Source organism: Oncorhynchus mykiss, chromosome 1 (assembly GCF_013265735.2).
Source record: "Oncorhynchus mykiss isolate Arlee chromosome 1, USDA_OmykA_1.1, whole genome shotgun sequence".
Lineage (NCBI taxonomy): Eukaryota > Metazoa > Chordata > Actinopteri > Salmoniformes > Salmonidae > Oncorhynchus > Oncorhynchus mykiss.
Window position 1 is genome coordinate 73,634,741 of NC_048565.1, and position 12,974 is coordinate 73,647,714.

The 12,974-nt window shown below is 37.7% G+C and overlaps 2 protein-coding genes across 4 annotated transcripts in view; one reads left to right on the forward strand and one right to left on the reverse strand.

The window, feature by feature from the left end:
* cfap43 (cilia and flagella associated protein 43) overlaps positions 1-3,020 on the forward strand; it is a 37,578-nt gene extending 34,558 nt beyond the window's left edge. For all 3 annotated transcript variants that reach the window (XM_036985030.1, XM_036985034.1, XM_036985041.1), the window contains 4 exons: positions 161-325; positions 2,159-2,239; positions 2,327-2,480; positions 2,716-3,020. In XM_036985030.1, the coding sequence (XP_036840925.1) occupies positions 161-325; positions 2,159-2,239; positions 2,327-2,480; positions 2,716-2,891 (576 nt within the window). In that variant the 3' untranslated portion in view covers positions 2,892-3,020. The remainder of the gene's footprint in view (positions 1-160; positions 326-2,158; positions 2,240-2,326; positions 2,481-2,715) is intronic.
* Positions 2,895-4,785, reverse strand: sfr1 (SWI5-dependent homologous recombination repair protein 1). The gene is made up of 3 exons (XM_021611213.2): positions 4,212-4,785; positions 3,512-3,877; positions 2,895-3,380 (listed from the first exon to the last, which is right to left on the reverse strand). The coding sequence occupies exons 1-3, from the start codon at positions 4,305-4,307 to the stop codon at positions 3,189-3,191; spliced, it is 654 nt and encodes a 217-aa protein (XP_021466888.2). The 5' UTR covers positions 4,308-4,785; the 3' UTR covers positions 2,895-3,188.
* Between the last annotated feature and the right edge of the window lie 8,189 nt (positions 4,786-12,974).

Sequence of the window (12,974 nt, forward strand, 5' to 3'; positions counted from 1 at the left end):
CCCATAGACATTCTTTATTCATTTATGTGAGCAGAATCATGCTAACATTGTAGCATAAGTTAAACATTTCTAAATGGGGACAAACAGGGCAAAAATGGGTCATGAGGAACTCCACCGATGAGATGCACAGGCTATGTATTGACCTGTGCTCTTCTGTCAGGCTCTGGGAGAGCAGAAGATAGCCAGCATGGTGGAGTGCAAGGACTTCCGTAAAGGCATCATCCAGCAGGAGTGGGAGCACAAGAGGATGAGGATGCAGAAGGAGGACCTGAACAACAAAGCCAGGGACATCCAGATGCTGCGAGTCTCTCAGGAGCTGCAGGAGGTACACTAACGCTTACCATGGGACAGGTCTCCCTGGAACAATAGTTAATTGCAAAGGCATACAGTACACTACCGTTCAAAAATTGTCACAGAAATATCTTTTTTTTTTAATAAAGAAAAGCAAAAAAAATTGTCCATGAAAACAATCAAATTGATCAGAAATAGTGTAAACATTGTTAATGTTGTAAATGACTATTGTAGCTGGAAACAGATTTATGGAATATCTACATTATCAGCAACCATCACTCCTGTGTTCCAATAGCACATTGTGTTAGCTAATCCAAGTTTATAATTTTAAAAAGGCTAATTGATCATCAGAAAACACTTTTGAAATTGTTGGAACAGCTGAAAACTGTTCTGATTAAAGCAATAAAATTGGCCTTAGACTAGTTGAGCATCAGCATTTGTGGGTTCGATTACAGGCTCAAAATGGCCAGAAACAAAGAACTTTCTTCTGAAACTCAGTCTATTCTTGTTCTGAGGAATGAAGGCTATTCCATGCAAGAAATTGCCAAGAAACTGAAGATCTCATACAACGCTGTGTACTACTCCCTTCAGAAGAAACAGCGCATACCGGCTCTAACCAGAATAGAAAGAGTGGGAGGCCCCAGTGCACAACTGAGCGAAAGAACACAAAGTACATTAGTGTCTAGTTTGATAAAGACGCTTCACAAGTCCTCAACTGGCAGCTTCATTAAATAGTACTCGCAAAACACCAGTGTCAACGTCAACAATGAAGAGGCGACTCCAGGATGCTGGCCTTCTAGGCACAGTTCCTCTGGTGTTTTGTGGGTACTATTTAATGAAGCTGCCAGTTGATGACTTGTGAGGCATCTGTTTCTCAACCTAGACACTAATTTACTTGTCCTCTTGTGCACCAGGGCCTCCCACTCTTTCTATTCTGGTTAGGGCCAGTTTGCACTGTTTGGTGAAGGGAGTAGTACACAGCGTTGTACGAGATCTTCAGTTTCTTGGCAATTCCTCACATGGAATAGCCTTCATTTCTCAGAACAAGAATAGGCTGACGAGTTTCAGAAGGTCTTTGTTTGACCATTTTGAGCCTGTAATCAAACCCACAAATGCTGATGCTGAAGATACTCAACTAGTCTAAAAAAGGCCAGTTTTATTGCTTCTTTAAAATCGGTACAACAGTTTTCAGCTGTGCTAACAATTGCAAAAGGGTTTTCTAATGATCAATTAGCCTTGTGTTAGCTAATCCAAGTTTAGCATTTTTACAACATACTATTGGAACACAGGAGTGATGGTTGCTGATAATGTAGATATTCCATAAATCTGTTTCCAGCTACAATAGTAATTTACAACATTAACAATGTCTACACTGTATTTCTGAGCAATGTTATTTCAAAATGGACAGAGTACTTTTCTTTCAAACTTTTTTTTAAGTGACCTCCAACTTTCGAACAGTAGTGCACATGTGATAATAGAAACCTGTGGTCTGGTTAGCGCAGCTGGTTTGAGCAAAATGCTAGCAACACCAAAGTTGCAGGTACAAGTATGAAGCCTCTATAGGCCACAAGACATCTCATTGGCTGTAATATAGGTTATGCTGAAAAAGTGTCTGCACTGTAACAATGTAAAATACCTGCATTGCCTCTTCCACATGGCCAAAAACCATTGACATATCAAAAATACCCTGAACCACCACCTATTTTTGAGCTATAAAATGATCAACCTGCTTTTTTTGTTCTGACATTTGACAGTGAGAGCTTGTATCGTTCGGGGGATGTAGAATCAATCTATGTCAAATGAAATATGCATGTTTTTCCACACAAACTAAGAGATCATTATTTAAACAAAGCTTTTTTGCCCCAAGTATCTCAGTGAGACGGATCATGACAACCGCATATCAAAGCAGGTTTCAACTCTGGAGAAAACCATAACATTACAGGAAAAGGTAATGTGAACAGAGTTAATATAATTTCATATCGATTACATTTATTCAAGTGCTTAAAATATCAGCTATAATGCTTGTGTATTTCAGACTCACCAAAAGAATGTGCTGACCTGTAAGAAGTTGATCAAGCAGCTGAACAGACAGGCAGCAATGAAGGCATCGAAGAATTCTGCTCTGGATGAGCAGCTGACCAACATGCAAGTGACTGTGGCTGAGAGGAGACACATCTGTGAAGCCATAGGTACTGTAATAACTACACATTTCATTGCAGTATAGGTTTACACAATTGTAGGTACATCATTACTTCAACTGTGATGTTATCAGGAGATTTATTGGCATCAGTGTGTACATGTGGTGGATATTGTTCCATTGCATTGTTGTTTTTAACCCCTAACTTGCCCCTTGATGCCTCATTTCCTATAACACTTCCACTGAATCATCTAATGAACTGTGATGTTATTTGCTGCTCTGCTCAGCCATGGAGGAGAACCATGAGAGTGATGCAGAGGAGAGATACCAGGAGATCATCCAGAGGAAGAAGCTGGTGGAGCTAGCCAGGGCCCAGGCTGAGGAGGTGGCTACCCTCAGGGCAGAGGTGGAACGCATGAGGATGAAGTCCTTCCCCGCTCTCGCTCAGCTAAAACATAACTGACACATTTAGGAAACACTTTATTTTTAAAAAATTTACAAAACATCAAACTGATTTTCATGTTTAAATATAGAACTAATATAAATTACTATGGTAGGTAACAGTATGAAATTAAACTGATGAAGTGGCAAATTAATGTTATTTTTTTCACTCAAATTACTTGTGGATCATAGTAAATTTAGGGTGAAAAACATCCAGTACATAAGATTGAATCTAGATTATTCAACAAAGGCAGGAAATCTGCATGATAAATCAACAATTAATATTATTTGTGACAACATGAACAGAAGGCATGTGGGTCTATGCATTGGTGAAGTCCTCTTCTGTGCGGTTAAAGTGCAGTATGCTGTCCTCTACACCAAAGAGGTCAATTAGCTGGGAGATGCTGGCTTTCCTGCCATCTATGGGGAGATCTGACTGGAGCTCATACAATGCAGCCTGACTACAACTCCGCCACTTGTCAATCAAAACTCTCAACTGTGTCAGGTCATTCTAGAGAGAAGTGAGAGATGGGGAATACAATAAACAGTGGTTGAATATTCACAACAAATTATACACATATTATTCACAAAACAAATTATTTTTTACACCCATGTCATTTAGCATTTTCATTGAGTGGTTACCTTGCTTCTGTACATTTTAGCCATCTTCAGTCTCCGTAGTCTCTCGGTCCTTTCTTTAACCTCTCTCTTCAATTGGTCTCGTAGTTGTAGTAAGTCTATATGAGTGGGTTGAGCTGATTCAGACATGGGGCCAGGGACCCCAGCCCTTCTAGTCTCTGGACATTCACTGGGCGTGATCTCATTTCTGTTCATGTCAATATTCTTCAGTCTGTCTGTTTTGGCACCATGCTCGGTCTCTTTGTCTGCTGTTGAGGGTAGTTGGTCATCATCGATGTTAAGACGTTTGGCCACGGAAACAGGAGAGGTGAAGGAACGTTTTGATCTTTTCAGTCGTTCCTTCAGAGAATAACTCATCTGCTGTTTTGGCTGAGAAAACGTTTGACACTTGTGAATGACAATGAACAGCTAGAATCATACCAGAGGCCCATTATTTAATACGAAAATCCATGTAGAAAAACATCAGTACGTTAAATATGCATGTTAGAGGGGTTTGACAAACGTTAAGAAATGGTATCTAACTATACTGTAGCTATCTTTGTGTGTGTGTGTATTCAGCACAATTAGATGGGTTTGAAACAAATTAGATTAGCTACTGGCTGCTACATATATTAGTTAGGTAATTTTAGCTACTTAGCTAGCTAGATTTCACTGTAAATTACATTGCAACATGCCTGGTTCTGGTACTGTAGACCGTCCTTACCTTTTGCACACTACTGGATTCACATGGGCTTGATTTTAAATAACAGGGTGTGCCGTACACAGGTTTTGATTTGGTTGTCTTCGGTGTGGTCTCCATTTCTTTAATTACAACAAGCTACATCCATATAAACACAACGCGTAGGTTACAAATTGGCCTCACGAAAGTTTTCCACAGGGTTAGCTTGCTAACAACAAGCTCATGCAAACCTCCAAGCTTTTATTGGTCATTATTACAGTCACAAAGTCATAAACCCCGCCTATTTCTACAATTTATTTTCTTAAAATCTGATTTTAAAACTAACGTTAACCACACTGCTAATTTATACATAACACTAACCTTACATTAACATCAAAAAGCCACTTGTTGTTTCCATGTTTTTTTACGATTTGGCCCATTTTGACTTTGTGGCTGTGGTAACTAATGGGACTCCTTTTGATTGGTTGAAAGTTAGACTCCATATTTCCTGTTTACAGAAAATAACTGTGGGAGTTGTAGTATATCAATCCTAAAACAGATTTAATTCGTTTCAGGCCAATGTATTTATGAATATTTCAACTGGAAAATCTATTTTGTTTTAGTACAGAAATCAACAACACATATTGCTTTATTTTATTTAATCAGTGGTGTTGAAGAAATAAAATAATTGAAAACATGTCTGTTTTTTCCCCGGATTATTTTAGATGCCCAGGCCTTCAATATTTTGTTGCAATTACGTTCAGCTCAACAAAAAACATTTGAATTCCCTATTAAAGGATTTATTCGCTAATCTCAAATATGGCCACATATGGTTTTCAATTCGTGAGAGTTTTGCGATGCCTTATTGTATTAATTGTCTTTCAATAGAGTTAGCCAGTCTGTAGTCCTAAAAACGGAAATGAGCTAACTCTGCTTTGTTCAGCCATTCCTATGGGGAAAATAAATGGTGAAAGAATCAATGTGTTTAATCCCTGGATTGCTCATGCTATGTGTATTTAAAGTATTTGAAGCCACCGTTCGTACTCCATAGGAATTCTACAGTATTTCAATTAAATGTTTCAAAGACAAAATTACATGTATTTAAGTAACATTAGTACTCTATATAAAAAAATACTTTAATAAAATGTTTTCATATATTTTTTCATATATTTTTTCATACTTTTTATGTTTAGCTCATGTAATGTAGTTTAAAAGTGTTTATAATAAAATAACCGTGTCAAATACTAAATGCATTTTTATAGCTTCTAAAGTTTTTTTTACAACGGAGGATGAGTACCAAGATGGCCGCTCATTGGCTTCAATACAGAACCCAGTCATCCAGGGTTTATGCACATAATTGGTTATTAACACAGGCTTTGGAGATATTATGTTTTATTGTATGAAATAATATCAGTCAGTTAACATGACCTTTATGGATTATGAAGACTATGCGCTTTTTCTGATTACATAAATGCTTCAAAATCCATAAAAAGTGATGAAAATTATCTCAAAGAACAAAACGTACAAGATCTCCTAAGCCTGTGTTTACCACAGACCTTATTTTCGGAGTTGATCCAAAAACCCTAGAAAAATAAAATACATTTCCCCATAGGCTTTGTCCAACAAATCATGGCGGAGTTAGTGTTTATGAAAAGACACCATTACTACTGGTCTGTATAGCCTTGGGGAGAGAGGTGTGGATTGAAATTATATCCTGTCTTGACTTGAACATCAGCATCTGGCTGTCTTATATTACACACCTTAGGGGAGGGAATTTTTTACTTTTTATACTGCGGTTGATTCTCCTAGAGATGAAGGTTGATGATGATTACTCTGTCTGAATGAGTAAGCAGACAGAACTTTTTTTCTTCAGGAATTAAACCGTTGGAAGTTGTTGAGCATGACTCATTTTTTGTGGACTGTTGAGAGAATATAGACATTCAGAGACCATCAGACATTCCAAAGTGGGGCTAGATAAATAAACATGTTTCTACAGTATATGGGTCATCCACCAATTTGTGCAGTTTTGAGCATGGTTACTTGGTAAAACAATTGTTTTAATAATTTAAACATTCTGTCATAAAGAGCACATGTTCAACTTCATAAAAAACAAATTTTTCCATTTTAAGAGCTTAAATTAAAAAATTACCATAGTAAGTGCCTATTATGTGTCAAATAAAGTAACAGGGCTGACTGTAATAGGGTTGACCGTAACAGGGTTGACGATTTCATCTTAAATCAGCCATAAATCCTTGTGCCAGGGGGAATGAAAGCTTGTTGCGTACAATAGGGAGGGGAAATTGAATGCAAGCATAAAAAACAAATAAAAATTGTTAAAACATTTCTAGCCTGTCTATCTATGGGTAACAGGGTTGCCGTGTTATTCTAGCCTGTCTATCTATGGGTAACAGGGTTGACGTGTTATTCTAGCCTGTCTATCTATGGGTAACAGGGTTGACGTGTTATTCTAGCCTGTCTATCTATGGGTAACAGGGTTGACGTGTTATTCTAGCCTGTCTATCTATGGGTAACAGGGTTGACGTGTTATTCTAGCCTGTCTATCTATGGGTAACAGGGTTGACGTGTTATTCTAGCCTGTCTATCTATGGGTAACAGGGTTGTCGTGTTATGCTTGACCCGCTCAGTTTTACACCACAAAACTTCAGAAAATGGCCAAAACGAGTATAACCAGCTCACCTGCCTTTACACTATGATTTGACTATTAGTTGTTCAATGTTTCTTTTGAAAAAAATATTTTAAAAGGAATAATTTCACCATAATTAAAACGAGAGCTCAGTTCATGAAACAGGGTTGAGCTTAAAATGAGGGACAGACGTAAATGAATCACTAATCACATGGAATAAATAATCATCTTCATAAATTACTTTGTCAAAGCAACAAAATAACTAGGGCTTTACAATGATGGTGAATATTTGGAGAAATGTTGGTGTGAAGTGGGTTAAAATCTTCCTAGAAGTGATTGAGGGTGTGCGGAGGGACATGTCAAAATGCACAATTTTGTAACTTTAGCAAGTCCTTATTCATATATCATGCTTTTAAAATTCATTATTGCTGCATAGTTTTTCATTAAAATGTCAAAGGGATGCAAAAGCACTCATTTTCATGGAACGACCTATATGAATACTCTTGTTTTTAGTCAAGGATTTGCAGACATGGGCAAAAAAAAAACAGTATGACCAAGTCCATCTTTCAGGTCTGCATATATTTCAAATGGTAGCATTCATTCTGTCAGAGGTTCTGTAAGAATGGAAATGTCAGGGAGAGGAAAGATCTAGAAGATTCTGGGGGGAACCAAATGGCTAAAGATAAAGGACATTTAGCATTTTATCTGTAAATAGGACATTTGCTTTTAGACCCTTTCCAAGAGAGATTGATAGATAAAACACACAATAATTTAAGAAAACAAATGGCAAAGTTCCTTACATAATTAATGAATGTAAATAGGGTGTGTAGGCCAAACAGTATCTCTGGTGGGATGTCTTTGTTGCTATGGGCTGTGATGTCTACCCAGCCGTTTTGCTGTCAGTTAACCAGTGTACCATCCCTGATGTTTTCTGGTGTATCTGAGGTAAAGTTGCGATATCCTGGCAACACCTACATAATCATATTATTTAATTGAGTGGTGAATCATCAATCTATTCATGCTTTAAGGGCATTAAAAGTCACTCTTAATCAGTGGCGTAAAAAAAAAAAGTGGAATGCATGCCAGCCAGCAAAGCCACTACACAACACAACACTAAATAATACATTAATTACACTATAACGGTGACAAACGGTGCCCACAAACTGTTAGGGTCTACATAAAGCTGTCCCAACAACAGTCTCAACATCTTACCACTGCTACACCTGGCTATCATCAGAGACTTATCTGGCAGCGAAACAGTTCATTCAGTCTCATTTACTGCCTTTTAAAGAAACATAGCTGATATGACTGACTTGCTTAAACAAATGTGGTTTCTAATGACACCTTAGATGTACAAACTATGGCATAAGAAGATGACTAGCGTATAAGAGGCAATCCATAATTTCGATCACATTAATGAGCGAGCTAGAACAGTTAGTCAATATAACTATTTGTTTAGCACTTTTGAAATGTACAGCGACAGAATTCAGAACACTGGCTGTTCTTACAGTGTTTTCCCTGTACACCAAGTCAGAACCGTAGGATAAATAAAGGGGACACATAAGCAGACAATGAAAGCTCTTACAATATTCAATAATTACATTTCTCTAAAACAGATTATAGGCTACAGTAAAACAGTCAGAACAGTAGGTGAAATTAACCTTTCTGATCTCCCCATCCCGGATCCGGGTTCGTGAATACAGACTCAAGCTCATTACCATAACGCAACGTTAACTATTCATGAAAATCGCAAATCAAATGAAATAAATATGCTAGCTCTCAAGCTTAGCCTTTTGTTAACAACACTGTCATCTCAGATTTTCAAAATATGCTTCTCAACCATTGCAAAACAATCATTTGTGTAACAGTATTGATGGCTAACGTAGCATTTAGCATTAGCATTCAGCTGGCAACATTTACACAAAAAAACAGAAAAGCATTCAAAAAAATCATTTACCTTTGAAGAACTTCAGATGTTTTCAATGAGGAGACTCTCAGATAGCAAATGTTCAGTTTTTCCTGAAAGATTATTTGTTTAGGACAAATCGCTCCGTTTTCTGCGTCACGTTTAGCTATGAAAAAACCCCTGTATCCAGGATTGTGTAAATCTATCAGCAAGCTCATTAGCATAACACAACGTTAACTATTTATGAAAATCGCAAATGAAATGAAATAAATATGCCATCTCTCAAGCTTAGCCTTTTGTTAACAACACTGTCATCTCAGATTTTCAAAATATGCTTCTCAACCATAGGAAAACAATCATTTGTGTAAAAGTAGCTAGCTAGAGTTAGCATTTCGCGTTAGCATTTAGCGTTAGCATTAGCGTTAGCATCCAGCACGCAACATTAACAAAAACATAAAAGCCTTCAAATAAAATCATTTACCTTTGAAGAACTTCTGATGTTTTCAATGAGGATACTCTCAGTTAGATAGCAGATGCTCAGTTTTTCCAAAAAGATTCCTTGTGTATTAGAAATAGCTCCGTTTTATACATCACATTTGGCTACCAAAAAAAATCCATAAATTCAGTCCTCAAAACGCAAACTTTTTTCCAAATTAACTCCATAATATCGACTGAAAACATGGCAAACGTTTTTTAGAATCAAGCCTCAAGGTGTTTTTCACATATCTCTTCATTGATACATCGTTCTTGGATACATGCTTTCTCTCCTGAATCCCAGGAGAAAATGACCGCACCTGAAGATTACGCACAAATTTAGACAAAGGACACCGGGCGGACCTCTGGAAAATGTAGTCTCTTATGGCCAATCTTCCAATGATATGCCTACAAATACGTCACAATGCTGCTAAGACCTTGGGCGAACGACAGAAAGTGTAGGCTCATTCCTTGCGCAATCACAGCCATATAAGGAGAGAATGGAAAACAGAGCTTCAGAAATTCTGCTAATTCCTGGGTGATGCATCATCTTGGTTTCGCCTGTAGAATGAGTTCTGGGGCACTTACAGACAAAATCTTTGCAGATTCTGAAACTTCAGAGTGTTTTCTTTCCAAAACTGTCAAGAATATGCATAGTCGAGCATCTTTTCGTGACAAAATATCGCGCTTAAAACGGGAACGTTTTTTATCCAAAAATGAAATAGCGCCCCTAGAGCTCTAACTGGTTAAGAGGGGTAAATAGACCAAATTATTAATGTGAGGCACATGGGCTACTAACATCTTACTACACAACATACACATAGTATTACTATCTTAGCTACAGTATACATATATCCCTGGCATATTACATAATTTATGAAGCAGCATACAATACATTTTTGGACTCACATTGTTCATGGTGTACTCACTTTAACAGGAAGGTGGTGCGGCGGCCCTCTGAGTTAACAGTTGTTTTGTGCGCGTCACAAATCATGCTTCATTGACAGCATGGCCAATGTTGAATGTTAATGATTTTAAACTTGGAAAAGCGCCCCTTAATCACAGATTTGGGACCACACAGCCACTGTCACTGATTCCTTCCAAACCACTCATTGTTGAATTTGCGATTTCCAACTTGTTATGTATAGTTTATGTCCAATGGCCGATGAGCACCGATACGTTTTGAAGCTGCCTTGCTAAAAAAAAAAAAAAAAAAAAAAAAAAAAGAGACTATGTTTGTATGCGGCTTTATTAACTCAATGATATATATATATATATTTTTACATTGTTTGCAAACTGATATGTGACAGGTATTAATTACAAAATAACATGCAAAACGGTTGGAACCAAAACTCTCAAATTTGGACTCATCAGACCAAAGAACAGATTTCCACCTGTCTAATGTACATTGCTCGTGTTTCCTGGCCCAAGCAAGTCTCTTCTTCTTATGGTGTACTTTGGTAGTGGTTTCTTTGCGGCAATTCGACCATGAAGGCCTGATTCACACTGTTTCCTCTGAAAAGTTGATGTTGAGATGTGTCTGTTACTTGAACTCTGTGAAGTGTTTATTTGGGCGGCAATTTCTGAGGCTGGTAACTCTAATGAACTTATCCTCTGCAGCAGAGGTAACTCTGGGTCTTCCGTTCCTGTGGCGGTCCTCATGAGAGCCAGTTTCATCATAGCCCTTGATGGTTTTTGCAACTGCACTTGAAGTAACTTGAAATTCTTGAAATTGTACAGATTGACTGACCTTCATGTCTTAAAGTAATGATGGACCGTCATTTCTCTTTGCTTATTTGAGCTGTTCCTGCCATAATATGGACTTGGTCTTTTACCAAATAGGGCTATCTTCTGTATACCATCCCTATGTTGTCACAACACCACTGATTGGCTCAAACGCATTAAGAAGGAAATAAATTCCACAAATTAACTTTTAACAAGGCACACATGTTAATTGAAATGCATTCCAGGGGACTACCTCATGAAGCTGGTTGAGAGAATGTCAAAAGTGTGCAAAGCTGTCATCAAGGCAAAGGGTGGCTACTTTAAAGAATCTCAAATATAAAATATATTTTGATTTGTTTAACACTTTTTTGGTTACTACATGATTCCATATGTGTTATTTCATAGTGCTGATGTCTTCCCTAGTAGATAATAGGAAAAATAAAGAAAAACCCTTTAATGAGTAGGTGTATCCAAACTTTTGACTGGTACTGTATTCGAATATGAAACAAAAAATGAGTTCACACATTTTTAGATAATTGACATTAAAGGTTAAAGACATTTTTATAAACTAAATTATGGAGTAGTTTGACAACCCTGTTTGTAAGCTTTTCAATTATATCAAACTCAACCATTTATCTTTTCCATGAAGATACATGTCTCATGGTATGTTGGTGAATGCAATATTGGTCAACTTTGACCGCATTTATCTCCTACATGTTTTGTCATTCAGGTTCAAAAGGTCACTTTCTGACCAACATGGGCAAACATGTATGGAAAGTTTTTTTTAAATCAAAATGTAATGTATTCAAATGGCTTTACCCATACACATTTTCTGACACTCATGTTACAGTAGTCTGGTAGGCAACATTTAATTACTGTAAAGTAAGTGGTGGTGTTGACAGCAGGCGTATTATGTTTGTGTGACTTTAGGCATCACTAACTTTAAAATACCTTGGAATTAGGGCACCTATAATTTTAGGGATGGGTTTATCACTTTCTCCTGTATCTTTATCTATAATTCATCGGTTAAGATGCTGTGTAAGCAAGATGAATCCACAATCACTAGTTCCTCTTTGTGTATATTATAATAAAAATACCGGTGTCATTTTATGGTAACTATCAGTGAAGAAGCTGATGGCATCCAAATACCAAGTGCATGTGAAGAACCACTTAAAAACTTCTACCACACTTTTTTTCTGACATTAAATAGCCGATTCGGAGCAAACACAGATTTCTCAGCAATGCATCATTCAAGCCTGTGAATCATTCATCATTCAAAAGCTGAAGAGCACAATGAGTTTTCAGTGATAATTGCAGATTAAGAGGTGTATCCCGGAGTGAGTCATGCAGGGTGGGTGGTTGTTTCTGGAGGGTGTGGTGGGTGGAGACTGGTACCCACCCGACGAGAGCAGGGTGGCAGCCAACCAACCCCTCAGGACAGCAGAGGAGAAGACTTGTGACTGCCGGGATCCTGGGCAGCCCTCCTAATGAAACATCCTCATTTGTTCCATCCTCCCCCTCACAGCAATAAGGAATCAATGAAAAGGCATTTGCACATGCTCCATCTTGTTATATTGGACTCAATGGACATTGGTAGAACACACAATTCACTGAGCCTTTGTTATCAAATGTTCCTTTTCCTATTCTCAATCATCAACAAAGCATAGCTATCTAGGTTGTGGAACTTTATACACACAGTAGGTCTATATGAGGCAGTTTATAAGACCCTGTAGGGAAACAACTTCACCATCATAAATCGGCACCATTCAATTCAACTGCATGTTTCTGTAACTTTGAAATCAGTATTAAAGTAGGTCTTGTCCAGGCATGGGAGGTTAGTGTGTGTGTGTGTGTGTGTGTGTGTGTGTGTGTGTGTGTGTGTGTGTGTGTGTGTGTGTGTGTGTGTGTGTGTGTGCGTGTGCGTGCGTGCGTGCGTACGTGTGAAATGTATATAAATCTGAAAAAGTTCATTTAGAATTATAAAGTCAAATAGGTAGAATGTCAGTCCAGAAAAGAGAAAAACTATCCAAAAGCAGATTCTTGGTTTGCTTTTTAACAG

Bases quoted from the DNA above. Each gene is read 5' to 3' on its own strand.
- sfr1 (XM_021611213.2), bottom strand. From the start codon at position 4,307: ATGGAGACCACACCGAAGACAACCAAATCAAAACCTGTGTACGGCACA. The intron at 3,878-4,211 runs GTAAGGACGGTC...ACGTTTTCTCAG, and splicing joins AATCCAGTAGTGTGCAAAAG to CCAAAACAGCAGATGAGTTA. The intron at 3,381-3,511 runs GTAACCACTCAA...ACTTCTCTCTAG, and splicing joins CTAAAATGTACAGAAGCAAG to AATGACCTGACACAGTTGAG.